Source organism: Heteronotia binoei, chromosome 17 (assembly GCF_032191835.1).
Source record: "Heteronotia binoei isolate CCM8104 ecotype False Entrance Well chromosome 17, APGP_CSIRO_Hbin_v1, whole genome shotgun sequence".
NCBI classification, from domain to species: domain Eukaryota; kingdom Metazoa; phylum Chordata; class Lepidosauria; order Squamata; family Gekkonidae; genus Heteronotia; species Heteronotia binoei.
This window is the reverse complement of record NC_083239.1, coordinates 56,625,213-56,648,952: the sequence shown is the minus strand read 5'-3', so window position 1 is coordinate 56,648,952 and position 23,740 is coordinate 56,625,213. Positions and strand designations below refer to the sequence as shown.

At 61.8% G+C, this 23,740-nt stretch overlaps 2 protein-coding genes across 2 annotated transcripts; both read left to right on the top strand.

Annotated features, from left to right (window-relative positions):
- Positions 1-14,484, top strand: PRX (periaxin). Its single transcript, XM_060257809.1, has 7 exons — positions 1-79; positions 6,602-6,656; positions 7,243-7,347; positions 7,791-7,937; positions 8,036-8,195; positions 8,620-8,813; positions 10,135-14,484. The coding sequence occupies exons 4-7, from the start codon at positions 7,932-7,934 to the stop codon at positions 14,482-14,484; spliced, it is 4,710 nt and encodes a 1,569-aa protein (XP_060113792.1). The 5' UTR covers positions 1-79; positions 6,602-6,656; positions 7,243-7,347; positions 7,791-7,931.
- Positions 14,485-16,474: 1,990 nt separating this feature from the next.
- Positions 16,475-23,273, top strand: HIPK4 (homeodomain interacting protein kinase 4). Its single transcript, XM_060257808.1, has 3 exons — positions 16,475-17,780; positions 17,880-18,171; positions 23,097-23,273. The coding sequence occupies exons 1-3, from the start codon at positions 16,591-16,593 to the stop codon at positions 23,271-23,273; spliced, it is 1,659 nt and encodes a 552-aa protein (XP_060113791.1). The 5' UTR covers positions 16,475-16,590.
- Positions 23,274-23,740: the final 467 nt, after the last annotated feature.

Here is a 23,740-nt window from a genome sequence, read left to right as displayed (position 1 = left end):
GCGGAGGCCTGCCCAGCGCCTGCTGCTGCTGCTGCTGCACGGGGAGCGCGGCCCGCGGCCAAGGGCGGACGGCGGCCAGGTGAGCCAGGCGGGCAGCCCGGCGGGAGGCGAGGCGAGGGGAGGGGAGGCCGGGCCGGGCCAGGCGAGGCGGCCGCCTTCCCTGCAGTTCCGCCGCGGGGGGCCAGGCTGGGCTTCCTCTGCGGGGGACTGGCCGCTTGCTGGGGGGCTCCGGCAGCCCTGGGCCTGGGGCGCAGCTGGCCGTTCGCGGGGCCGCGCACAAGCCCCCGCCCCAGCTCCTTGCCTGCCCCGGGCAGCGCCGCCTGGCTTCCGTGCCGCCCTTCTGCCCCCCTCCCCCAGCGGTGGCAAAGCGGGCAGCCCGGGCGCTTCAGGGACCGGCATCGACTGCAGCCCGGCCCACAGCCGAGCCCAACCAAGGGGGCTCTCCCCAAATCTCCCCAACGGAGAAGGGCCCCGCCCCCCGCCTCAGAGAAGCCCTTGGGGGACTCCGGGCGGGGCCTGAGGGGGGGGGGGGTTGCAGTGGCTCTTCTGAGGGCTGCTCCCCCCCCCCCAGTTCATGAAGAATATCAAGCCCTTGAATCATGAGCTCATGTTGCCATTCGCATAGGCAATCCCAGCGTCCAGCCTTTCCCATCCAAAATCCTGCTTTCTTGCAAGTTGCCAAAGGACCCCAAAACACCGCTGAGACGCGAGCGGCCCCTTCGCTGCCGGGAGGGAGAGGGACGGCTCCCTTGCTGATGTGTTGGGTCCGTTTCGCCCTGGGGGGAGCCGAAGCTGCTGACTTCTTCTCCTCTCCTCCGTTTTGCCCTCACAACAACCCAGCGAGGGAGGCCACCCCGTGATGAGCTCCCGTGGCATGAGTCAGGATTCAAACCTGGTTCTCCCCATCCAACACTCTGAACCACCACAACCACACTGCCTTGCTGCGCTGGGGGGAGAGGAGGGCACCCCTTGCCCGAAGAGAGGGGCTGCCACTCCAGCTGGGGTGCTCCAGGCTTCCAGGCCCCCCAGGAGAGAGGCAGAGACCTTCTCCTTCCTGCCCGTCTCCCACTCAGGCTCTGGGGCCTCCACCCCAGTGGGGCAGCCTCTGCGCTGTGACAAAATGGCCAACTCCTTGCTTGAAACTCCCTGTGCGTTGGAGAGGATGTCAGGCTTCTCTCGCTCTCTTTCCCGCCCCCGTCCTAGCAGGAAAGGAGCTGATGGCTGTTTTCCGTCTCCGCATTGTTGGCTCCGGCCCAGCGGATCGGCAGGCAGGCGGGACCCTTCACTTGCAGCAGCCCCTCCAGCACTTCTCCCCGTCTCCCTCTTTGCTGGCCTGAACAGGCTCTGGCCCTGGGGTGGGCTGCTGGCTGTTCCCAGGAGAGGAGGGGGGGGTCTTTGCTCTGGGGCCTCTGGCGGGGGGGGGGGAGGGGGGCTGCTTTAGATCCTCAAGGACTCTGCTAGGTTCAGCGCCAGGCCACAGAAACCTCTTCCTGCTCTCTGCCACGGCAGGGCTGCACTCCAATGTGCACAAACCCTGCTGGAGGGGGTGGCTTCTGTTGTTATGAATCCCCAGTGCAGCTGGGACTCCCGTTTCACTTGGTGGAGTCCAGGCAGGGAAGGCCCAGGAGAGAGAGGCGAAGCTGGAGGGGATGCCAGTTGTGTGTGTGTGTGTGTGTGAGAGAGAGGCCTCGGTCTGGACCTCTCGACCAGCTCTTTAACCTCTTGGCTGGGCCGATGATCCTCTGGGCCCCTTTCCCACGTGGATCGGATTACGTGGCTGCAGTGACAGGCAAGAGCAGCAAGGCGAAGAAGCCCCTTGGGGCCAAAGATGCTCTGGGGGGGGGGGGCACTCCTGCCCTTCAGCCCTGAACGGCCCCCACCCACGGCTGCCCCCAGCCCACACAGCCTTGGAGGCGGCACCTTTGCCCTTGCCCTGGGTGGAGCAGCTGCTGGCAGGGGGCCTGGCGAGCTTGAGGAGTGGGCCTCAAGACATGTGTGTGTGTGTGTGTTATATTTGCCTTCCTCGCCCTCCTCTCCCTGCACAACAAGGCTCAGCTATACAGGAACACTAATAGAAATTTGGCAGTTAGACATAGATCTAAATAATGGTTAAACCCCCTCGAAATATATATTCTCAGTTAAAACACTCCAGTGGTTGGCAAGGGCCACAGCTTCGTGCCTCCATTCTCCCCAGTCTCTGCCCGCGTGCAGCGGTTGCCCAGAAGAGAGGCAGGTGGGTGGATGAGAAGTCAAGATGGAGCTGGGTGGGGGGAGGCCAGGCCGGATGGACTTCTGCTGCCTCAACCCTCGGCCTGGTGGAATGCCTGGATCTCGCTTGGGAGGGTGTTCCACCAAGCCGGGGCCAGAGCTGAGAAGGCCCTGACTGGTTGAGGCTAGGTGGGTGTCCCTTGGGCCGGCCGAGGCATCACCAGAAGATGCGGGTCCACAGAGCGTAAAGCTCTTTGAAGGACATATGGCCCTGAAGGGGGGGGGGTCCCAGACCGCAGGGGGGCCCTTGAAGGTCTGGAATCCAGCTGGGAGCCAGTTGGATGTGGGCTCTGAGGGGTGTTCCTGTGAGCTGCCTTCTGGGTCACTCTGAAGGGTAGCGAGTTACAGTGGTCCAGCCGGGAGGCGTCCACTGCAAGGGTCACACAAGGAGGGAAGTCAGAAGGGAGCCTGGGGGGAGCCTGACCTGACGGAGGTGGGGAAAGGCCAGTCTGGCACCATTCAGGGAATGGGGAGCTGCCCAAACGGTCTTCCTTCCTCACTCTGAACTGCTGCCGTGAGGGTCATCCTCAAACCCCAGAGGCAGGCTCGGCCGGGGGTCTCCGGGGGCTTGGCTGCAAAAGAGCATTTAATGGGCACAGCCCAGCCCACCCCCCTTTGGTGCCTGGGAGTCTTCAGGGGTTGACAGCACCCAAAATCTTGAAACAGGCAGTGAAGCTTAGCAAATCTTTGCCACGTCTGGTTTTATTTTTTGTTTCGAGTCTGCTTCTGAATTCCTTTTTTTTTTTTGCATTGTCTTTAACCTTTTAAAAACGATATGCAAACCCTTTAAGGTCCCCCCTTCCCCCCAGACAACAACCTGTAGTCACGCATCTATGCCATGATCCTAGGATCAGATTCAGACAGGCGAAGTTCAAGAGGCAGACACAGCAACAAGACAAGACAATCAAAATAAAAAGCTGCCTAATAAACTCCCTGCACAGGGAACTCACGCTGACGGGGTTTAAAGGTTCCCCCAGGATGGCAGAAAGGGGCGTCTGGTCACACCCAGGAAGGCTGTCTCTGAACTGGCGACAGACGGGTGGCCCCAGGTCACGAATTAGAGACAGGATGCTGGGGAGGGGGGCAGAGGGCAAGTGGCCCCCTCGCACGGACAGGAAAGGGCGGGCCACTTCTGGGCCACAGACGGCCGCAGCACTCATCACCAGCCCCTGGGAGGTGAGAGGAGGGCTTGGTCCCAAGTTGACCGGGGTGGTGGTGGTGGTGGTGCAGTTTTGTGGATGCCTTGTGGAAAGTGGTCAGTCCCTCCTAGTTCTCTGTTACTGGTTCATATTAAATCATAAAGGACGGACCCTTCCCTTCCTTCCCTGCCCCACCCACTTGCAGAACTGGGGCCACTCGGGCCCTGCAAGGAATGTGTTGCAGGATGGCAAGAGTGCCCCTGGGCATGTGCAGAGTGTGACTTCACAACCCTCCCCCCACCTGGCCAGGATTTCATAATCTCATTGCAGAGAACAGCAGCAGGCAAGAAATGGTAGAGTGAATGGTGAGGAGGGTACCCATCCCTTCAGCCCCCTCCCCACCTGCCCTTGAGCAAGCTGGCCTCTCTCCCTGCCTCTAATCCTTCTTCTGATTCAGTCCCTTTAACCTCCCCTGCCCCCCCCCACTTCTTCCTGAAATGTGTTGAACAACAGTGGAAGGAAATGAGCCTGAAAAGGTGCCCTCCATGATAGGTCTGGGGAGGGGGCCACTTCCTTCCCTCCTCTCTCAGCATGTGTGTGTGTGGGGGGGGGTCTCATCCTTGGGTGGGGCCCACGCCTGCCTTGGACTTCCCTTTGGCTTCAGGGAGGCTCTCGGCCGCTCCTTCCTGGCTTCCTGAGGCTGGACTCTCCCCCCCTCCCCCCACCTTCAGATCCTGGGACTTTCCTGCCTCCTTCCAGCTTGGTTTTTTAGTGGCTGGGCTGGCTCTAGCCTGGCATGGCGAGGTGCAGGGTGCGAATGAAGGCAGCCTCAGGCGGGGGGGGGGGAGTGCCCGCTCTTGGCCCTTCCGCACTGCCTGCCTGGCTGCTTCTTTGTGGGACAAAATGCGCAGCATCTGGAGCTGCTGTGGGGATGGGCCCCTCGCTGCCTTTCCCTGTGCTGGCACTTGCGGGATCACCCAGAGAGCAAGCCACCTCTCAGGCACATCCTACCCCCTCCCCTCCCCTCCCAAGGAGCTCACAGCAGCCTCCCTTCTGCCCTGGCCCTCGCGACATCCCTGGGTGGGACATTTGGCTGAGAGAGTGGCAAGCGCGAGGGAGTCTTCTGGGGCAGCTGTGGGGGGGGGGTGTTGAAGTCAGGCCCCTAACCGCTGCAATCAGGGCTGCAATCCCATGTGTGCATCCTGGGCTGTAAGACCCACTGAGCAGAGCAGGGCTGACCCCTGGGTAGGCCTGGGTGGGATTGGCAGCTGCCCTCTGCAGGCCTCGGAGAGACAGATGGGAAGGGAGAGAAGGGGGCAGAAGCCAGCCTGGGTCTGGTAAAGGGAGTTTGGGCACAAATGTCGGTAGCCTGGACTTGAGTTTTGCTTTGCTACAGGAGATGGCTACAGCTCCTCCTCTGGAGCTGGCCTTCTGTGCCTGGAGCTTCCAGAGGGCAGTGAGGGGCTCTATGGGGTCAGACCTGGGAGGGTCCCATCTGCTCTTGCACAGCGGCTGGGGGGGCAGAGGCTGCCCTCGATGCCTGGCTGCTTCTGGAGGATGTGGAGTCTCTGGCCGGGGCCTTCGGGATGCCCACCTGCCTCGGTTGCTCCTCCGGCCCGGCCCCCTTGCAGAGGGGCAGCTCCTGCCTGCTGCTGAGCCAACAGAATGCCTGGCATCCCCACTGCACTCCTGCCAGGCCGAGGGAGGAGGCTGGAGGGGAACAAGCTGCTGATTGTCTGCAGGGGAGTGGGAGCTGCTCTGCTGCATTCATGGCGGGGGGGCGTCAGGCAGGAGAAATTCCTTCTGCTCTCACCTGCAGCCCTCCAAGGGCCCCCACCTGCCCAGGACTGGGTGGGGAAGCCCCCTCTTGCAGGTGCCCCCACCCACCGGGGTGCAGGGAGCCGCTGAGCTGGGGGCTGAATCCTCATGAGCCAGAGGGTCACTGCGCTGCTTCCTTCCTGCTTCTGGAGCACCTGCAGACCAGTGCCCAAGAGCATGCTGGGTCTGGCCAAGGCTTCCGGGGAGTCCACCAGTGGACGCTGGAAGGAAGGAAGCCACCTTCTGCCCCTTGGTCCCCTTCTGGCTCCAGAGGGCCTTGCCCAGCAGCTCTTCCTCCAGACCTGGGAAAGGCAGAGGCTGGGCCTGGGGATCTTTCCCAACCACTCCTGGGTGACCAGTACCTGAGCGCCCCTTTTTGCGACTGTTGCGCCCGGCCATTGACTGATTACAGCCAGAGAGCAGCAGCTTGTGGAAAAGCACCTTCTGTCCTTTGGGTGATCCCATGACCCTCCTTTTCTCCACCCACCCAGATGTAGCCCCCCCACCCCCGCTGCTGCTCTTCGAGTGGGAGCAGGTAAGCCCCACAGCAGACAAAGCCCAAGCCCTGAAACTCTTGCTGGAGCTTTTGGTGAGGGAGGGGGCTGTGGGGTGGCTGGGACCTGGAGCCAGCCTGTGCTCCAGTAGCGCTCTGAGGAGGTGTCTGGGACCGGGGCCCAGAATGCCAGCTATGTCCCCGCGGGCTCTGCCCGGACGCAGCGTCCTTTTGTCTGCCAGGGGCTGGGAATGTGCAGTGCGGAGCCTTGACCTTTTGGGGAATGCCACGGCATGGTGTGGGTCTTTGGAGCCCCAGTGAGCGTGGGAATGAAATGCTGCCCATTCTCGAGGAGGGAGAGGGCCTGAGAGGCCGCTGGCTCTTGCTGGGGGCTGGGCAGGGTTGCCAGCAGAGAGAGAAGGGAAGAGGCCTGCTGGTGCCTCCTTATTCAGGGGCAGTCTACCTGGGCAGAGCAGCTGCTGCAGCCTGGGAGCGCGGAGGGAGCCAGTGGGCCTCCTTGGTGCGTTTTTGTGGAGCTCGTGTTGGAAAGCAGAGGCCTGACCCGGCAGGGCTCTTCTCTTGCCAGCGCTGTGGCATGGGGTGGGGGGGCACAGAGGGCCTCTTCTGATTCTGGCCCCCGGTGGCACGAGGAAGCTGACCGGTCCGTGCATCACAGGGGCCTTAGGAGGACCAGGTAGGCATGGCCTGCCACAGGCCCCCCCACCTGCCCCCCAACCCAGTCCTCCTGTGATCCATCTCATGCTCCCTCTGGGGGCCAGGGAATGCACTGGGAGGTGGGGGGGGGGGGTGGAAGGATACTGAGGAGGAGTCACTGCACAGCCAGAAGTCCAGGTAAGGAACCTCTCTTTCTTTCTTTCCACAGCTTCGAGGCCTACGTACAAGAAGGCCGCAGGAGCAGGACCAGACGGCAAGCGCCTGTAAGTAGCTACGGCCCCCCTCGCAAAGCCATCGCCCTCCTTAGAGCTGGATGCTGCAGAATACCAGCCGTGGCTGCAGCACAAGTAGAGAGGAGGGCAGCTCGTCCGCACGCACCCTCCCCTCACGCGCTGCTTGGGGTCCAGAACTCTCTCCATGGGGGGGCTCTATTTCCCCACTCATCCCTGACCCACAGCTTGCCAGTGGGGCTTGTTCTGGTGGTCCAGCTCCGTGGAAGACCCTTTCCTTGGCGTGGGGTGCAGAAAGGCCCTCCTGGTTTCCGTCTCCAGCACCTCCGGTTTAAAAGGAAAGGCTGTCGGGAGTGGGAATGCCCCTTTTCTGCCTGCGTAGACAAGACAGGCCGGTTCAGCAGAAGGCCCCTCCAGATGGGCCTCTGCTTGGTGTGCAGAAGGTCGCCGGTTCAGTCCCCAGCAGCTCCTCCAGCGACAAGGGCCAGGCAGGAGGGGATGGGGAAGGCCTCTGCCGGGGGGGGGGGGGCAGCTGGGGATGGGTGAGGTCCTGGGGGTGGTGCCTGGGATGGGAGGGTTTGCTGTGACTCTGCTCTTCCCGCCTCCCTCCGTCTTGCAGCTCGCTGAGTCCAAAAGGAATGAGCAGCCCGCCCCAGTCCGGACCCCCACGGGCCCCCACTTGCCCCTCTCCCCAGAGGAAGCCGGAGGCGACCCAGACAGAGCTGTGAGTTTCTGGCCGGGGGCGGGGGGAGGGGAAAACCTGCCAACCTCCAGGTGGGGCCTGGAGGTCTCCCAGAATTGCAACTGATTTCTGAGAACCAGGAGCACTTCCCCTGGGGGAAATGGTTGCTTTGGAGGGGGGACTCTGCGGCACAACCCCCTGCGGAGCCCCTCCCCCAGAGGGATTCCTTAACCCAGAGCAAGGGGGGGCAATGGGTAAGACTGCCTGGGGTGCCAAGCCCCTCCCCCCCGTGGTGTCACTTCCGTTCTTTGGGGGGAGGTGGGCAGCTGTCCAGAGGAGGAGGGATTCAGAGGTCTGGCCCCAGAGCAGCTGGCTCCAGCAGTTGAGCAGCCTCCTGTTCCACATTGAAGCTGGTTTGGAACTGACTCCAGGCGGGTGGAGAGGCCAGGGCCTGACCTCTGACCTCCGGGCCCCGTCCCTTCCAGGCCCAGAAGGAGAAGCTGCATGCAGAGCTGAAGCGGGTGCTGGAGAAGAAGGGGGCCAGCCGGGCCAGCTCCGAGGAGGCGGCAGTGGAGGAGGAGGAGGAAGCCCGGGCTGCCGGGGGGCTGGAGGCCGAGCTCCGCAAGATGGAGGTGAGGCTGGAGACTGGCAGTCTGGGGCCACAGGGGGAGGGGCCGGGGCGGCTCTGGGGCTTGGAGCACCGACCTTCCTTCTCCCCCTCCCCCTCCAGAAGACCGTGGGGACGTCTGAGCTCCTGGAGGTCATTGTGGAGACAGAGGCCGAGGCGGGGGTCACCGGGCTGAGCGTGGCTGGAGGAGGGAAGCAGGGCCTTTTTGTCAAGGATGTGCTGAGAGGCTCCCCGGCTGCCCAGGCCTGGAGTCTCAGAGAAGGTAAGGCTCCTGGGGGGACAGCCTCAGAGCTGCCAGGTCAGGTGGGGCCTGGAGACCTTCCACTGCAGGTGACAGAGGTCAGTTCCCCTGGACAGAATGGCAGCTGTGGAGGATTGGCTTCACAGCATGAGGCGCCCCCAAACCTCTCCGTATTTGCCTGCCCAGAGCTGACAGTCCTAGGCAGTTCTGAAGGGGGGCAGGGGCTTAATTCCTGGACTTGACTGGTCTTGAGCAAGCCCCCCCCCCCCAAAAAAGAAAAGAAATCTGCAGCAGCCCCTTTCCAGGGAGGGCCCGTGGCTCAGAGGCAGAAGTCGCAGGTGTGGTCCCCAGTCACAGCCCTTGAGGGTTTTGCTCCGGTTCTCGTTGGGCTCCGAAGGGGCCAGTTTCTGAGGGCCCAACCCCTCTCCCCCCCCCCCCTCCGCAGGTGACCAGCTCCTGAGCGCCAGGGTTTATTTCGACAACATGAAGTATGAAGACGCCCTGCAGATCCTCAAGAGCGCCGAGCCCTACAAGGTCTCTTTCCTGCTGAAGCGGACTGTCCCTGGCACCGACGTGACCCGCAGCCCCGCAGCCCCCACTTTCGAAGTGCGGGGGCCAAAAGCTAAAATGGCCAAGCTGGTTAGTGGCGCAGAAATCCTTGAAGGCAACTCTCTGAGAACTCCTGCCCCCCAGCTGCTGCTCCTTGCCACCCCCCCCCCCCACTGGCCCCAGGTGGTGTTGCAGAAGACTGGCCCAAGGACTTCATTGCATTTCTCCCCCGTGAAGACCCGGAACAGCTCTCGTGGGCCCCCTCCCCTCTCTTTTCTCTTCCCAGCCAGTTGGGGGGCGGGGGGCAAGACCATCCATGGCAGAGAGGGAATCTGAACTCAGAGCTCCTAGTCTGATTCTCTGATCCCGATTCCTTGCTGCTTGACAGCTGCAGTGAGTTGTAGATAGGGCAGCCCTTGAAGAGAGTTCGGAATGTGGCAGCCAGGCTGCTAGGGGGTAGGCCGTGGCCATCCTCTCCCAAAACACTTGCATCTGTGGCCAGTTTGGCTCTCTGAGGGATGACTGTCTCCCTTATGGACCCGTCTGAGGGCACAGATCTTCCTTAGAGGCTTCCCCTCCCCTGGGATTAAAGCTGGCAGAAAGAGAGCGAGGCCTTTATTCTGGTGGCCCCCTGGCTTTGAAACCCCCTCTGGCACTGATGTTGCCTTGGCTTTGAAGCCAGCCTTCTTCAAGCAATATTTCAAAAGTAACTTCAGGATTTCCGTGCTGTGGGTTTTTAAAAAGCGTTTTATTGTTGACTCTTTTTATTGGATCCCTGAACGGCCTCTGGACTGGAGGATGTCAGCAAAGAGGCAGGTTTTACGAACAAAACAGCAGCAGCTTCTGGCCAAGGAGGTTCCCCTTCTGAGGCCGCCCTTTGCTCTCCCTGCTCATGGTCTTCCCAGGGGGGCTTTCTGCTCACACCTGGAAACAGCAGCCTGCGCTCAAAGGACAGGGGCAACAAGCTACTCCTCTGCTGAGGTTTTGTCGCACCCTTCCTCCGAAGCAGCTCAGTGTAGGCAGCTCCCTTCTTGCATTTTCCTCCTACAACAACATCCCTGTGAAGCAGGGGAGAGGGGGGAGAGAGAGACAGAGCGAGCATGTGCAGGTGGGCTCAAGGGTCTCCGTGAGGCCAAAGCAATCCCCACTCTGGTCCAGCACTGTTCCCTCCAGGGAGCCCCGAGTGGTCTGTGTGGGGCCACAGTGATGCCAAGAAGCAGCCTGCCCTCCACCCGCCTTGACAGGGACGCTCCAGGGAGTTGTGTTAGAGTGCTGCTTTCCTGTGCATTCCCCACCTGGGCAGCAGGGTCCTGCACCCACTCCAAGGGCCCCTTCTCCTCCCACCCACCCAGTCCCCCGCTCCCCACTGGGCAGGCAAGCAGGCTCACCCAGCCCCTCTTTCTTTCTCCAGAACATCCGGAGCTTGACCTCCCTGAGGAAGAAGAAGAAGAAGACGACGACGAAGGCTGGGAAGAAGGCCGGGAAAGGCATGGCCCGGGGCAGCAAGCTGGAGGGGGGCCCCCCCGTGGACGTGGAGTTCTCCCTGCCCAAGTTCTCCAAGCTGCGCAAGGCCAGGCGTGCCGGAGAGGTGGCAGCTGCAGCAGCCCAGCCCAGCCTGGACCTCTCTCCTCTCCTCTCCTCCCTGGAGACCAAGCGCCGCAAGCTGAAGCTCCCCCGGCTGAAGGTGAAAGAGGCCCTGGCCGCGAGGGCAGCGGGGCGGCTGGATGGGGCTCCGCCAAAGGCTGCTGCGGAGAAAGCCTCCAGGTTCAACATCCCCTTCTCCAAAGGCAAGAAGCCCAAAGAGGAGGCAGGATTCCAGGCCCCGCAGGTGGAACTCGACCTCCCCCTGCCCAGAGTGGGGCCCGGCAGAGGGTCTCCCCGTGAAGGCCCTGCAGGCCACGTCCTGCCCCAGGTGGAGCTCGTCCTGCCCCAAGGCAGCCCTGCAGCAGAGGCCCCTCCGGAGAGGCTCCTGGCGGGGCTGAGGGTCCCGGTGGCCGAAGTGGCTGCCCCCAATGTGGCCGTGAGCCTTCCCGGGCTAGAGGGAAGCCCAGAAGCGGCCCCCAAGATCAGAGTCCCCAAGGCCAAAGAGGCGGAGCAGAAGCCAGCCCTCCTGGGGGTCGTCCTAGGAAAGGGGAGGGGCAAGGCCGAGGGGGGACCAGAGGAGAAGGCGGCGATGCCCTTCCTGGATGTGGGGCTCCCTCCTGTAGATGTGGAGATCCCTCTGCCCAGGGGAAAGGCGGAAGCTGAGGCGCCAAAGCCAAAAATGCAGGCCCTGGAGCTCTCCATAAAGGTGCCAACGGTCAGCCTGCCCAAGCTGGGCTCCAAGCCCCAAGAGGTGGAGGTGGAAGAGGAGAGCCGAGTGCCCCAAGTAGAACTCTCTGTGGGGAAGCGGGAGAGCCCCAAGGCCTTGACGGAGCGCAGGGCAGAGGGCAGAGAGGCCCCGGCAGAGAGTAAGTCGAGAAGCCTTGCCCTGAAGGTGCCCTCCCTCGACATCTCCGCCCCCAAAATCGCAGACATGCAGCTTCCAAAGGCCCTGGGGGGGCCGGCAGCCCCAGAGGTGAAGCCCGAAGAGGCCACCGAAGGGCCGCGGTTCAAGCTCCACATGCCCCAAGTGTCGCTCCCCAAAAGCAGCGGCCTCCCTGCCAAGGGGACACCCTCCCCGCCCCGCGTGCCGAAGAAGCTGGAAGGCGAAGCCGTTGGGAAAGGAGGGGGCCCTGCCCTGAGTCTCTCCCTGCCAGCCACCAAGCCCCTGGGAGTGCAGCTTCCCACAGTCTCCCACGTGCTGAAGCCAGAGTTGGGCCTCTGTGTGGACAGGCCAGAGGTGGAGCTGGCCCTCCCTGCCGCCCGGCTGAGTTTCCCTCCGGCCGCTGCGCCTGCCCTGGAGCTGGATGTGCCCAGAGTGGGGATCGAACTTGGCTTGCCCAAGGCCGACGGGTCTGGTCACCCCCCGGGGGGAGCCGAGGCTAAGCTGAAAGTGCCTTCCTTGGAAGCCCTGAGCCAAGAGCTGGCCGTCGAGATCTGCGTGCCCACCTGCAGGGCGGAGCAGCCAGGCGGGGAGGCCACCGAGGGGCTGGGGGTCGGAGACATTGTCGCCAAAATCCCCCAGGTGGGCCTCGCTTTGGGCCAAGAGGACGGCGCAGAAGCTGCCGTGACAGAATTGGAAGGGCCAGCCAAGGGCAGAGGGCTGAAGCTGCCTTCGGTGGAAGTCTCCGCCGTGAAGCTCCCCCAGGTGGCTGCAGAGAGGGGCCAGTCCCCCGAGGCAGAAGCCAAGCTGAAGCTGCCCAAATTTGCCCTCCCCAAGTTCAGCCTTTCTGGCCCCAAGGCCTGGAAAGTGGGGGGCACGGAGCTCTTTGGGCCCCCCGAGGCCGCTGCAGCAGCAGAGCGAGGGCCCAAGCTGAAGATGCCCAAGTTTGGGCTCTCCTTCCCCAAACCCAAAGGGGGGGCAGATGCTGAGGGCCCCAAGCCAGCCTCAGGGGAGGGAAGAAGAAGTGCTGAGGAAGAGCCGGCAGAGAGCAGGATGAAGCTCCCCTCCCTGCCGCTGCCCACGGTGGACGTTGAGGCACCCAAGCTGGGCATCGGCCTGCCCACGGGCAAAGCGGACTCTCCTGACGAAGAAGGCACCCTGGAGCTCCCAGACAGCCCTTGGAAGATGCCCAAGTTCTCCCTGGCCAGATTGGGGGGCAGAGGCAAGGAGGGCCCCGTGGAGCTGGAGACAGGGGAGGCCCTGCTGGGCGAGCGGGGGGCCAAGGCCTCCAAGTTCAAAGTGGGGCTGTTCAGCGGGGAGGGCAGGGCCACAAAGGGGGCTGAGAGCCCCAAAGAGAAGTCCAAGGTCAGACTGCCTAAGCTGAAGCTGCCCTCTCCCAAGGCAGAGCTGGGCCAAGGGCTCCTCCCCCAGGTGGAGCTGCCCACGATCGGCCTCCCGGAGGCCAAAGCGGAGGAGGCCCCGCTCATGGGGGCCGAGAGCCCCAGCCTCAAGGTCAAGGTGCCCTCACTGGAGATGGCCCTGCCGGGCACGGCAACCAAAGCGGAGCCAGCTCCAGGGAGGCCCCGGGCAGAGGCCTCCGAGGCAGAGCTGAAGGTTCCCCAAGCCCCTTCCCTGCAGCTTTCGGCCCCTAAAGTAGAGCTGGACCTCCGCCTGCCCACAGTCGGGCCAGAGGCCAAGATCCAGCTGCCCAGGTTTGGGAGGGGGGAGGCCGCAGAGGCGCAGCTGCCAAGCCAAGGAGGAGGGGGAGAGCAGATCCGAGTGCCCCAAGTGGACCTCGCCTTGCCCAGCGCCCAGCTCCCAGGGGAGGGAGGAAAGGCCCTCCCGATGCCCTCGGTGGAGCTGCCCAAGTTCTGCAGCCCTCAAGCGAGAGACCCCGAGCAGGAAGGAGGCCTCCGGCTGCCCAGAGTCAGAGGCCCCAGCTGGGAGGGGGCAGGGGAGGGGGAAACCGGCCTGCCCCAGCTAGAGCTGAAGGTCCCCAAACTTGGAGGGAGCGCTGAGAGGCTGGGCCCAGAAGTGCCCCCAAGCAGCTTTGGGCTGTGCGTGGCTCTGGCAGGGGAGGAGGAGGGGGCCGCTCTTGGCCCCGACAGCAAGTTCAAGCTGCAGATGCCCTCCCTGAGCCTCTCCAAGGCGGGCGGGGAGCCCAGGGCAGACACCCAGCCCCTCTGCCCTTCCGTGCCCCCGATGGCTCTCCCGGAGGTGGGCTTCTCTGTCGATCAGGACGGCCAGAGGGAGGCCAGAGTCAAAGCGGGGAAACTGGCAAGTGCCGAAGGTCTGCAGGGCGAGGGCTGGCTGAAGGTGCCCAAGATCAAGATGCCAGCACTGGGGGTGTCAATCCCCAGGGGAGGGCAGGACGCTGCCACTCCCCCTGGCCCGGAGGGGAAGAAAGCCGCCTTCCACGTGCCTGGGCTGGAGCTTGCAGCTCCCAGCCTGAAAACTCACGCGGAGTATGCGGTGGAGGGGGCCCAGATCCGCAGCAGGGGCTCCCAGGAGCTGGAAATGGCTGGCGGCAGAAGAGATGGCCAGAGGAGTCCGGGGGGAGGCGGAGGGGAGACCCTCAGCGCTGAGGCAGGCAGGAAGTACAAGGTGAAGATCCCAAAGTTCGAGCTGTCCTTGCCCAAAGCAGCCGGGGAGGGGGCGGGGGGGCAGGAGGCCAAGGCCAAGAGGCCAGCTTTTGCGCTGGGCAGGCCCAAAGGGAGGGGGGCGGAGGGCTCTTCTTCTTCCGGGCTGCTGGAGGGAGAGGAGGAGGCGGGTGGCAAAGGGGTGATGGGCAGGTTCAAGCTGGGCCTCGCCAGGCTGAAGACAGGCAGCGAAGAGGAGGAGGAGGAGGACGGCGGGCGGGAGAAGATGCAGCTGCCCCAGGTGGGCTTCTCCAAGGGGGAGGGGGCCGAGGATGGCAAGCTGGGCAAGATCCGCCTGCCCCAGCTGGAGCTCTCGTCACCCTCCCCCACGGTGGCCCAGAGCGACCCGGAGCTCAGCCTCCAGCTGGTGGGGCCCTCGGAGGGGCCGGGCCCTTTTGCCGCCCTCAAGTTCAGGCCCCCCCAAATCACCTTCTCTGGCTTCAAGAAGAGGAACGGGGTGCCTGCCCCGGGAGAGGCGGAGAAGCCCCCCAAGTTCAGGTTCCCCAAGGTGGCCCTGAGCCCCAAGTCCCGCGGGGGGCTGGAGATCGCCAGCCTGGAGGGGCAGAAAGTCCACCTGCCCCAGGTGGGCTTCTCAGAGGAGGCTGGAGGAGGGAGCCCCCCAGCCGGAGGCAAGGGGGAAGCCACAGCTGCCGTGTGAGGAGGGCAGGAGCCCCACCGCTGCCCTCCCACCCCCAAGATGTAGCACTAACCACAGGTCGGGGGTGGGGGAGGCAATCTGACTGGGTGGGTGCCCCCCCCCCCCACCTCCAGGGAGGTCTGTCTTCTGGAGAAGCCAGGCACAGTCTTGGGGCTCTGTGTCACCTTCAGGGCCCGGGCAGAAGCCCCAGGGAGTGTGTGGCACGTCTCTCTTGCTCTCTCTCTCTCTCTCTCTCTGACGCTAGGAAGTTTGTCTGCTAATCACAGCTGCTGGAGGGCTAGCCTCCTTTGCCCCCCACTCCCTTAACAACCCTGCTCCTTTAAAGCAGAAGGAGAGGGCAGGGGGAGAGGAAGAGGGGCAGCAGCAGGCATCTCCCTCCCAGCTCACTTAAGGGGGTTTCTTTGAAGGGGGCTGGCCTGGTCTTTAGTGCTGTCAGTAGGCAAAGCTCTCCATTCCCAGCCACTCCCTTCCTCCCTCCCCCTTTCTCTCCTTCCCTTCAGGATGGTAATTCTGGAAGCCCCATTTTGGCTGGAATGAGAAGCACTCCCCCCCCCCTTGTTTTTTCCTGCAAAAGGACTAAGGGCTTAATTTTCAAGGGGCATTTAAGTGGCTCCAGTCTTGCAACTATGAAATGTCTCTGTGAGGTTCCCCAAAGGCAAGAGGGCTGTTTGCATTGGAAAGCAAGTATGTGTGTGTGGGTGGGTGGGGTGGGGGGTCGGTCCTGCCTCCAGCAGCTGAAGGAAGGGGGGGAGGGGAGAGGGGGAATTCCCTGTGGCTTTTGAGATGTCCGGAAGTCTTTCAGCCTAATCTGTTAACAAGGCAGGCCTGTATCTCGTGAATCACTTCTCAAAAAGAAGGCTGTTCTGTGAATCTCTGGAGGCCGTCTCCTTCCACCTCCCTGTCTGGGTTTGAATAAAATTAATCTGTGGACTAACCTGGCTGCCTTTTGCATTGTCTTTGCCAGTCGTGTGCGGGGGGGGGGGGGGCACGCACTGGAGGACTGCCCTGCACAGAGTCTGCCTGCCTCCCCCCCTCCCTCGGACACAGCAGCCCCTGGAGCCCAGGAGGCAGGGGGGCAGCCAGCAGAAGCTCATTGGGGGAGAGGGTCTAGCACCCAGGCCCCACCAGGGCAGGCCTCCTCCCCCTTGAGCCTCACAGCACAGCCAGGAGGGGCCCTGGCCCCCTCTCACAGGGTTTGGCCCACCGGAAGCCTTTGGTCATGGGGCCCCCTTGTCTCCCCCGATGGGGAAGGACACAGTGCTTCCTAGGCCTTCCATGGGATGAGCCTTTTGACCACAAAAGCCCCCCACGCTGCCTCCCGTCCGCTCCCCTGCAGAGACCGGTGCCAAGCTCTCTTGCCCTGCCTGGCTTTGCTTTGAGGGCGCCCCCACCCCACCTCTCCCTCCCAAAGGCACAGGGGACGCAAGAGGGTCTTCTCAGCCTGCCCCACTGTGGCCGGGTGGGGGGTGAGCCGGGTGGGGGCAGCTCCCTGGTGCCAGCCCCTGGATGTTTCTGGGCTAAAAGCTCCCACCTCTGCAGAAGCAGCAGCTCTCGTGGGAATCCTCTCCCGCCACTCTTCTCCAGATTGCAGGAACAAAATGGCACAACCCCCCTCAAGCAGCAGGAATGAAAGGGGTCAGGGGCTGGGGGCCGCCTTAGCTCAGTCAAGCCACCTTCTGAAAGGGGGGAAGGGAATAAACTATGGGCAAGAGCGCCCCACCTGCATCCAGAGATATTATGAGCTCCCCAGAGAGCAGGTAGTCTCTGAACTTGTGTGGGTTCCAAATGCTGGTGCAGGGAGAAGGTTGTGGTCCCTGCCTGAGGAGGGGTCTTTGAAAGGAGCAGCTGCAGGGAAGGGGCTGGGGGGGCTCGACCCAGGCTGCCCCAGCAGGAGAGGAAGCCCGGCCATCAGCTCCCGAGAGGGGGAGGCCACCGACTTCCACAACAGAACCCTCTCAGCGTAGCAACTTTGGAACTGAGCTGACTGTTACATCACCCGCTGTTCCGGAGAAGGGCCGGGGTTCTCTCTGCTCCAAGAACGCTGAACCTCTGTTTGCAAGAAGCTACTTTGCGCCTGTGTTTCTGACCGTGGGCAAGCCCCGAACGATGGTCACAATCAAAACGATGTCTGACTACTACGATGTGTTTGATACCCTGGGGAAGGGCACGTTTGGGGAAGTGGTGAAGAGCTGGAGACGGAGCACCGGGGAGATGGTGGCCATCAAGATCCTGAAGAACGACTCCTACCGCAGCAGAATCATCAAGAACGAGCTGAAGCTGCTGCAGACCATGGTCGAGGTGGACGCGGAAGAGTCCCACATCATCCAGTTCCACGAGTGCTTCCACGATGAGCTCAAGTTCTACCTCGTCTTTGAGCTCCTGGAGCAGAACCTCTTTGACTTCCAGAAAGAAAACAACTTTGCCCCTTTGCCAGTCCGGCACATCCGCACAGTGACCATGCAGGTGCTGAGGGCCCTGGCCAAGCTGAAAGAGCTCTCCATCATCCACGCAGACCTGAAGCCCGAGAACATCATGCTGGTGGACCACGTGAGGTACCCCTTCTACGTCAAGGTGATCGACTTTGGCTCAGCCAGCATCTTCAACGAGGTGCGCTACGTCAAAGAGCCATATATCCAGTCCCGGTTCTATCGGGCCCCAGAGATATTGCTGGGCTTGCCGTTCTGTGAGAAAGTAGACGTCTGGTCCCTGGGGTGCATCATGGCTGAGCTCCACCTCGGGTGGCCCCTGTACCCCGGGAACAACGAATACGACCAGGTCCGGTACATCAGCGAGACTCAAGGGATGCCGCGGCCCACCCTCCTCAACGCAGCCAGGAAGGCCCACCTTTTCTTCAACAGGGGCCAGCATCAGGAGGGGGCCAACGCCTGGCAGCTGAAGACGCCAGCCGAGTACCTGGCGGACACCAAGGTGAAGTCTGTGGAGAGGAGGAAGTACGTGCTGAAGTCTCTGGATGAGCTGGAGACGCTGAACGCCCACAAGATGATCTACCCGGACCCCGAGGCCTCGGCTGAATACTTTGACCTCCGCAGCATGGTGGAGCTCATCAAGAGGATGCTGACCTGGGACTCTCACGAGCGCATCACCCCCAGTGCGGCTCTGAAGCACCCCTACATCACCACCCAGCCGCTCGAGCGGAACTACGACCTCACCCAGTACTACCAGCTGTGCCTGCGGAGCCTGGAGCAGTCCTTGCCCAACCACAGCAAGCTGGAGGCAGACAAGGGCTTGCAGCCCTACGGCGCCCTGGAAGAGGAGCGCTTCTACGCCACCCGGGAGCCCTTCCTGGAGGAGGAGGAGGAGGAAGAGGAGGAGGGGGAGGGGGAGAGCGCTCCCACCAGCGTCCAGAACACCACCAGCCAAATGGACGACCTCAGCCTGGCCGAGGCAGGGCGGGATCTGGCCCTCGCCGCGTGGGAAGGAGAAGGAGCCAGCAAGGGGCTTCACAAGCCCCTCTCTGGACCCCCCGAGGCAGCCTCCAGCCGGCGCAAAGCCCCTGCCCACCAGAACTTCCGCCTGCACCACGAGCAGGAGCCCATCCCGGCCTACTACAGAAACCGGCACAGCAGCCCCAAGCACCGGAAGGCCGCCCATCACACCCAATCCGACCACAGCTACGACCACCTGATTCTGCTGGGGAAGGCCTCCCCCCAGGACATGGAGAAGAAGGCAAGGAACAGGAGCCCCATGTCCCCCCCCGCCAGAGCCCCACCCCAGGGAGGACCCTGCCCTCTTCCAGGGCCTGATGCTCTCCCCCGCTGAGCAGGTAACAGGACGTGCTCTGGCCAAGTGGGGGGAGGGCTTGTGGGGAGAGGGGCCACCGCAGGTCCAGCCTGACACACGCACGGGTCTGAAGGGCGCAGGGAGCCCACGAGAAATGAAACATGGCAGCAATGAAAAAATTAATCTGGCACAGCAGCAGAAAATGGCACCACAAGCAGCTCCCGTCACAGGCTGCAGAAGGTGGCCACGTGGCCTGCCTGAGAGAACAGCTGGAGCCCCCCCAGGTTCCGAGGGGGAGGAGCTTCCGAGAGTCCTCAAAAGCTGGGCGGACAAGGGAGCTGATGCTGGGAGGAAGGGCTCCTGCTCCCGAAATCTTGTTGGTCTCTCAGGGGCTCCTGGACCCGATCCAGTTGCTACGTCAAAAGGAATCCCAAACGAAACAAAAGCTTCCTCTCCCTGCCCCCCCCCCGAAAAACATGTCCTGATGCAGCATCTCCGGGGTGGGGGGTGGGACAGCAGGGCTCCCCCCTCCTCCGAAGCAGCCCAGAGGTGGCTCCCTGAAGGAGCGCCTCTCCAACCGCCCCCGGATTTGGGGGAGGGGGGTCATGCATTTGGACCTGAACCAACCGCACAGCCTCTGTAGGGCTTCAAAGGCAGCCTGGGAAAGCTGCAACTAGCCAGTGCGATTGAGTTAGCACGGGGTCACCACCAGTAGGTGTGTGCCGGGTGAGTGCAGCATTTTGCTCCAGCCAGTTTGGTGCAGCCTTCAAGGGTAGTCTCCTAGAGTGGGCATGGTAGTAGCCTGCTCCGGAAAGTACTAAGGCATGGATATCAAGAGGACCTCAGTCTGCGCAAGAAGAGCTTTGACTCCTTAGGCAGCCACTGCCCACCATGGGAACGGGGCCAAAGAGCTGAGTTAGCCAGAAGAGATGCCATAGGAGAGGCCTTTTTAACGTCTGCAGAAACGAGCTGGTATCTGGTTTGGTTTTGCAGGAGACAGCAAAATATTCAAGACTGAAAAGCAGAATCTCTCCTGCTCCAGCCTGTGTGTGTGTGTGTGGAAGCCCTGCTGCCTGGTTCTGACGTCCCTGCCATTGCTGGGGGTGGCGGGGAGAGCCTGTGCCAGGGGAGCAACGAAGAAGGAGCAAGGCAGCACGCATCCTTTCCCACCAGATCCGCTTTTGCTCGGCCACCACGCAGAATATGATCTGCATTTTCAGCTGTCCCTGCAGAGGAGGGACCTTGCAGCCCCAGAGCTGTGCCCCGTGGGTGGTGGGAGACGGAGGATTCAAAACCCACCCCTGATGCAACCAGTGCTCTCCCCTGCCCCCACCCCACTGGCTGCTCCGAGTCTCAAGGGCTGCCCAGATTCTTGGCATCAGCAGGCAGTGCCAAGCGATACCACGGCCTCCCTCCCTCTGTGCCCCATATAAGAACATAAGAGAAGCCATGTTGGAGCAGGCCAACACTCTGTGTCACACAGTGGCAAAAAATTTTATATACACACACACACTGTGGCTAATAGCCACTGATGGACTTGTGCTCCATATTTTTATCTAAACCCTTCTTGAAGGTGGCTATACTTGTGGCCGCCACCACCTCCTGTGGCAGTGAATTCCACATGTTAATCACCCTTTGGGTGAAGTACTTCCTTTTATCCGTTTTAACCTGTCTGCTCAGCAATTTCATCGAATGCCCACGAGTTCTTGTATTGTGAGAAAGGGAGAAAAGTACTTCTTTCTCTACTTTCTCCATCCCATGCATTATCTTGTAAACCTCTATCATGTCACCCCGCAGTTGACGTTTCTCCAAGCTAAAGAGCCCCAAGCGTTTCAACCTTTCTTCATAGGGAAAGTGTTCCAGCCCTTTAATCATTCTAGCTGCTTTTTTCTGCACTTTTTCCAATGCTATAATATCCTTTTTGAGGTGCGGCGACCAGAACTGCACACAGTACTCCAAATGAGACCGCACCATCGATTTATACAGGGGCATTATGATACTGGCTGATTTGTTTTCAATTCCCTTCCTAATAATTCCCAGCATGGCGTTGGCCTTTTTTATTGCAAACGGACACTGTCTTGACATTTTCAGTGAGTTATCTACCACGACCCCAAGATCTCTCTCTTGGTCAGTCTCTGCCAGTTCACACCCCATCACCTTGTATTTGTAGCTGGGATTCTTGGCCCCAATGTGCATTACTTTGCACTTGGCCACATTGAACCGCATCTGCCACGTTGATGCCCACTCACCCAGCCTCAACAGATCCCTTTGGAGTTCCTCACAATCCTCTCTGGTTCTCACCACCCTGAACAATTTAGAGTCATCCGCAAACTTGGCCACTTCACTGCTCACTCCCAACTCTAAATCATTTATGAATAAGTTAAAGAGCATGGGACCCAGTACCGAGCCCTGCGGCACCCCACTGCTTACCGTCCTCCCCAGCATGTTTTTAACTGCCGTCAGAGGGGGCAACTGTACCAAACAGCCAACCTGCAGCGTTGGACCAAGACCAGCCAGGTTTACCTCGCAATGGGCTGGAGGGAGGCCAGGGGTACAGAATTTGGGGGGAGGGGGGAAGACAGCAATCGTTCTGGCCAAGCAGTCTGTTTGTGTACTCTTTTGAGGAGGGGGCATGGAGAAGAGGCCTAGTAGGGCTACTCGCGATGGCAAATGAAGGGAGGAAATTGACGGTGCAGACTCATTTGGAGCACTCTGTGCAATTCTGGTCACCACACCTCAAAAAAAGAATATTATAGCATTGGAAAGAGTCCAGAAAAGGGCAACTAGAATGATTAAAGGGTTGGAACACTTTCCCTATGAAGAAAGGTTAAAACACTTGGGGCTCTTTAGCCTGGAGTAAAGGAAGAAGTTCTTTTCTCCCTTTCTCACAATACAGGAATACTTATTGCTGGGCAGTCACGTTAAAAAGGATAAAAGGAAATGCTTCTTCACCCAAAGGGTGATTAACATGTGGAATTCACTGCCACAGGAGGTGGCAGCTACAAGCATAGCCAGCTTCAGGAGGGGATTGCAGAAGCATCTGGAGCAGAGGTCCATCAGTGGCTGCTAGCCAGTGTATTGTTGGAACTCTCTGTCTGGGGCAGGGGTGCTCTATATTCTGGGTGTTTGGGGGGCAGGGGACAACAGCGGGAGGGCTTCTAGTGTCCTGTCCCCACTGATGGACCTCCTGATGGCCCCTGTTTTTTTGGCCACTGTGTGACACAGCGTTGGACGGGATGGGCCATTGGCCTGATCCAACATGGCTTCTCTTATGTTCTTATGAATCTCCATGTTCAGAAGCAGTCAGCCTCTGAATCCCACTGCCAAGTGGCAACTCAGGGAAAGGCCCCAGCTCTTGTTCTTATGAAGGCCTTGCCTCTCAGCACTGCTGTTGGCCCTCCAGAGGAACTGGTTGGCCACTGTGTGAGACAGGAGGCTGGACTAGATGGACCCTCCCTCCCTGGTGTGATCCAGAAGGCTCCTCTGATGTTCTTCTCAGGGGAAGGCCTCGGCCTCTCTGCCCTGTGGTTGGCCCTTCAGAGGAACTGGGTGGCCACTGTGTGAGACAGGAGGCTGGACTAGATGGACCCTCTCTGGTCTGACCCAGCATGGCTCTTCTGAGGTTCTTCTCAAGGGAAGGCCTCAGCATCTCTGCCCTGTGGTGGGCCCTCCAGAGGAACTGGGTGGCCCCTGTGTGCGACAGGAGGCTTGCCTAGATGGACCCTCCCTGGTCTGATCCAGCAGGGCCCTTCTGAGATTCTTCTCAGGGGAAGGCCTTGGCCTCTCTGCCCTGTTGTGGGCCCTCCAGAGGAACTGGCTTGCCACTGTGTGAGGCAGGAGGCTGGACTAGATGGCTCCTCCCTGGTCTGATCCAGCAGGGCCCTTCTGATGTTCTTCTCAGGGGAAGGCCTCAGCCTCTCTGCCCTGTTGTTGGCCCTCCAGAGGGACTGGTTGGCCACTGTGTGAGACAGGAGGCTGGACTAGATGGACCCTCCCTGGTCTGACCCAGCAGGGCTCTTCTGAGGTTCTTCTCAGGGGAAGGCCTCGGCCTCTCTGTCCTGTTGTTGGCCCTCCAGAGGAACTGGCTGGCCACTGTGTGAGGCAGGAGGCTGGACTAGATGGACCTTCACTGGTCTGACCCAGCAGGGCTCTTCTGATGCTCTCCTCAGGGGAAGGCCTCGGCCTCTCTGTCCTGTTGTTGGCCCTCCAGAGGAACTGGTTGGCCCTGTATGAGGCAGGAGGCTGGATCCAGGAGGCTGGTCTGATCCAGCAGGGCTCTTCTGATGTTCTTCTCAGGAGAAGGCCTCGGCCTCTCTGCCCTGTTGTTGGCCTTCCAGAAGAACAGGCTGGCCACTGTGTGAGGCAGGAGGTTGGACTAGATGGACCCTCCCTGGTCTGACCCAGCAGGGCTCTTCTGATGTTCTTCTCAGGGGAAGGCCTCAGCCTCTCTGCCCTGTTGTTGGCCCTCTAGAGGAACTGGGTGGCCCCTGTGTTGGACAGGAGGCTGGACTAGATGGACCCTCCCTGGTCTGACCCAGCAGGGCTCTTCTGAGGTTCTTCTCAAGGCCTCGGCCTCTGTGCCCAGTTGCTGACTCTCCAGGGGGACTGGCTGGCCATGGAGTGAGAGGCCTGCAGGATGCTGGACTAGAGGGCTGCTTCCCATCCCTCTTGGGCAGAGGAGACCCCTTGCCAAAAACAAAGGTAGTTCCTTCGCCGGGTCTGGCCACTGGGGGATGGCAAGGGGTGCCCCCCTCCGCAGGATAGCGGCCCCGGGTTCGTGGGGGGTGGGGGCCAGAACAAAGGCGGAGGTCCGGCCAGGCAGGGAGAGAGAGAGTGACGCCTGTCTCCCCCCCCCCCCGTCTCTTTGGCAGCGGACGCCCCCGGAGGTCTACGAGCCGTCCGGAGGCCCGTCGGTGCCCGGGCACAAGAGCTGGCAGCAGGCCCCCGAGGAGTGGCTGGCGGAGGGCGGGGTGGAGAGGAGCGCCCTGGCGCGGGCCCGCCCGCCGCTCCAGCCCTTCCCGCAGCAGCGCATCGCCAGCCAGCAGTGACCGGCCGGGCCGGGCCCGGCGAAAGAGGAGGAGGAGGAGGAGGGAGACGAGAGGGCGGCCCGTCGGCCGGCCGGCAGAGCCCGTCGCGCTGCTGCTGCTGCACCTGCAGCCCCGGAGATTTATAGGCTGGTCCTCGCGGCGGAGGGAGCCGCAGCGCGCGCCAATAAAAGGAAATGCAGAAGCCAAACTGCCCCCCCCCCGCTTCGACTCCAGCCCCGACGGCGCCGCCGGGAGGGGAGGGGAGGGGTGGACGGATGGGGGGGGGGGGGTCCCGAAAGAGCTGCTTGCTCTCCCGCCCGCCCGCAGAGCTAGGCTCCTCCGAGCCTCCTGAGCCCGGGCCCCTCGCACCCAGACCCTCTGCCCGCCCAGGAGAGCGCGGCAGCGGCCAGCCCCGGGGGGACGGGTGGCCCCCGCTCTTGCTCGGAGGGAGACACCAAGAGCCCCACCCGGCCCCTCCGCTGCATGAA

Coding starts and splice junctions, on each gene's coding strand:
- PRX (XM_060257809.1), top strand. Junction 8,196..8,619: donor GGCCTGGAGTCTCAGAGAAG/GTAAGGCTCCTG, acceptor CCCCCTCCGCAG/GTGACCAGCTCCTGAGCGCC. Junction 8,814..10,134: donor AAGCTAAAATGGCCAAGCTG/GTTAGTGGCGCA, acceptor TTCTTTCTCCAG/AACATCCGGAGCTTGACCTC.
- HIPK4 (XM_060257808.1), top strand. CDS start 16,591: ATGGTCACAATCAAAACGATGTCTGACTACTACGATGTGTTTGATACC. Junction 17,781..17,879: donor CGCTTCTACGCCACCCGGGA/GCCCTTCCTGGA, acceptor GGACGACCTCAG/CCTGGCCGAGGCAGGGCGGG. Junction 18,172..23,096: donor CCCAGGACATGGAGAAGAAG/GCAAGGAACAGG, acceptor TCTCTTTGGCAG/CGGACGCCCCCGGAGGTCTA.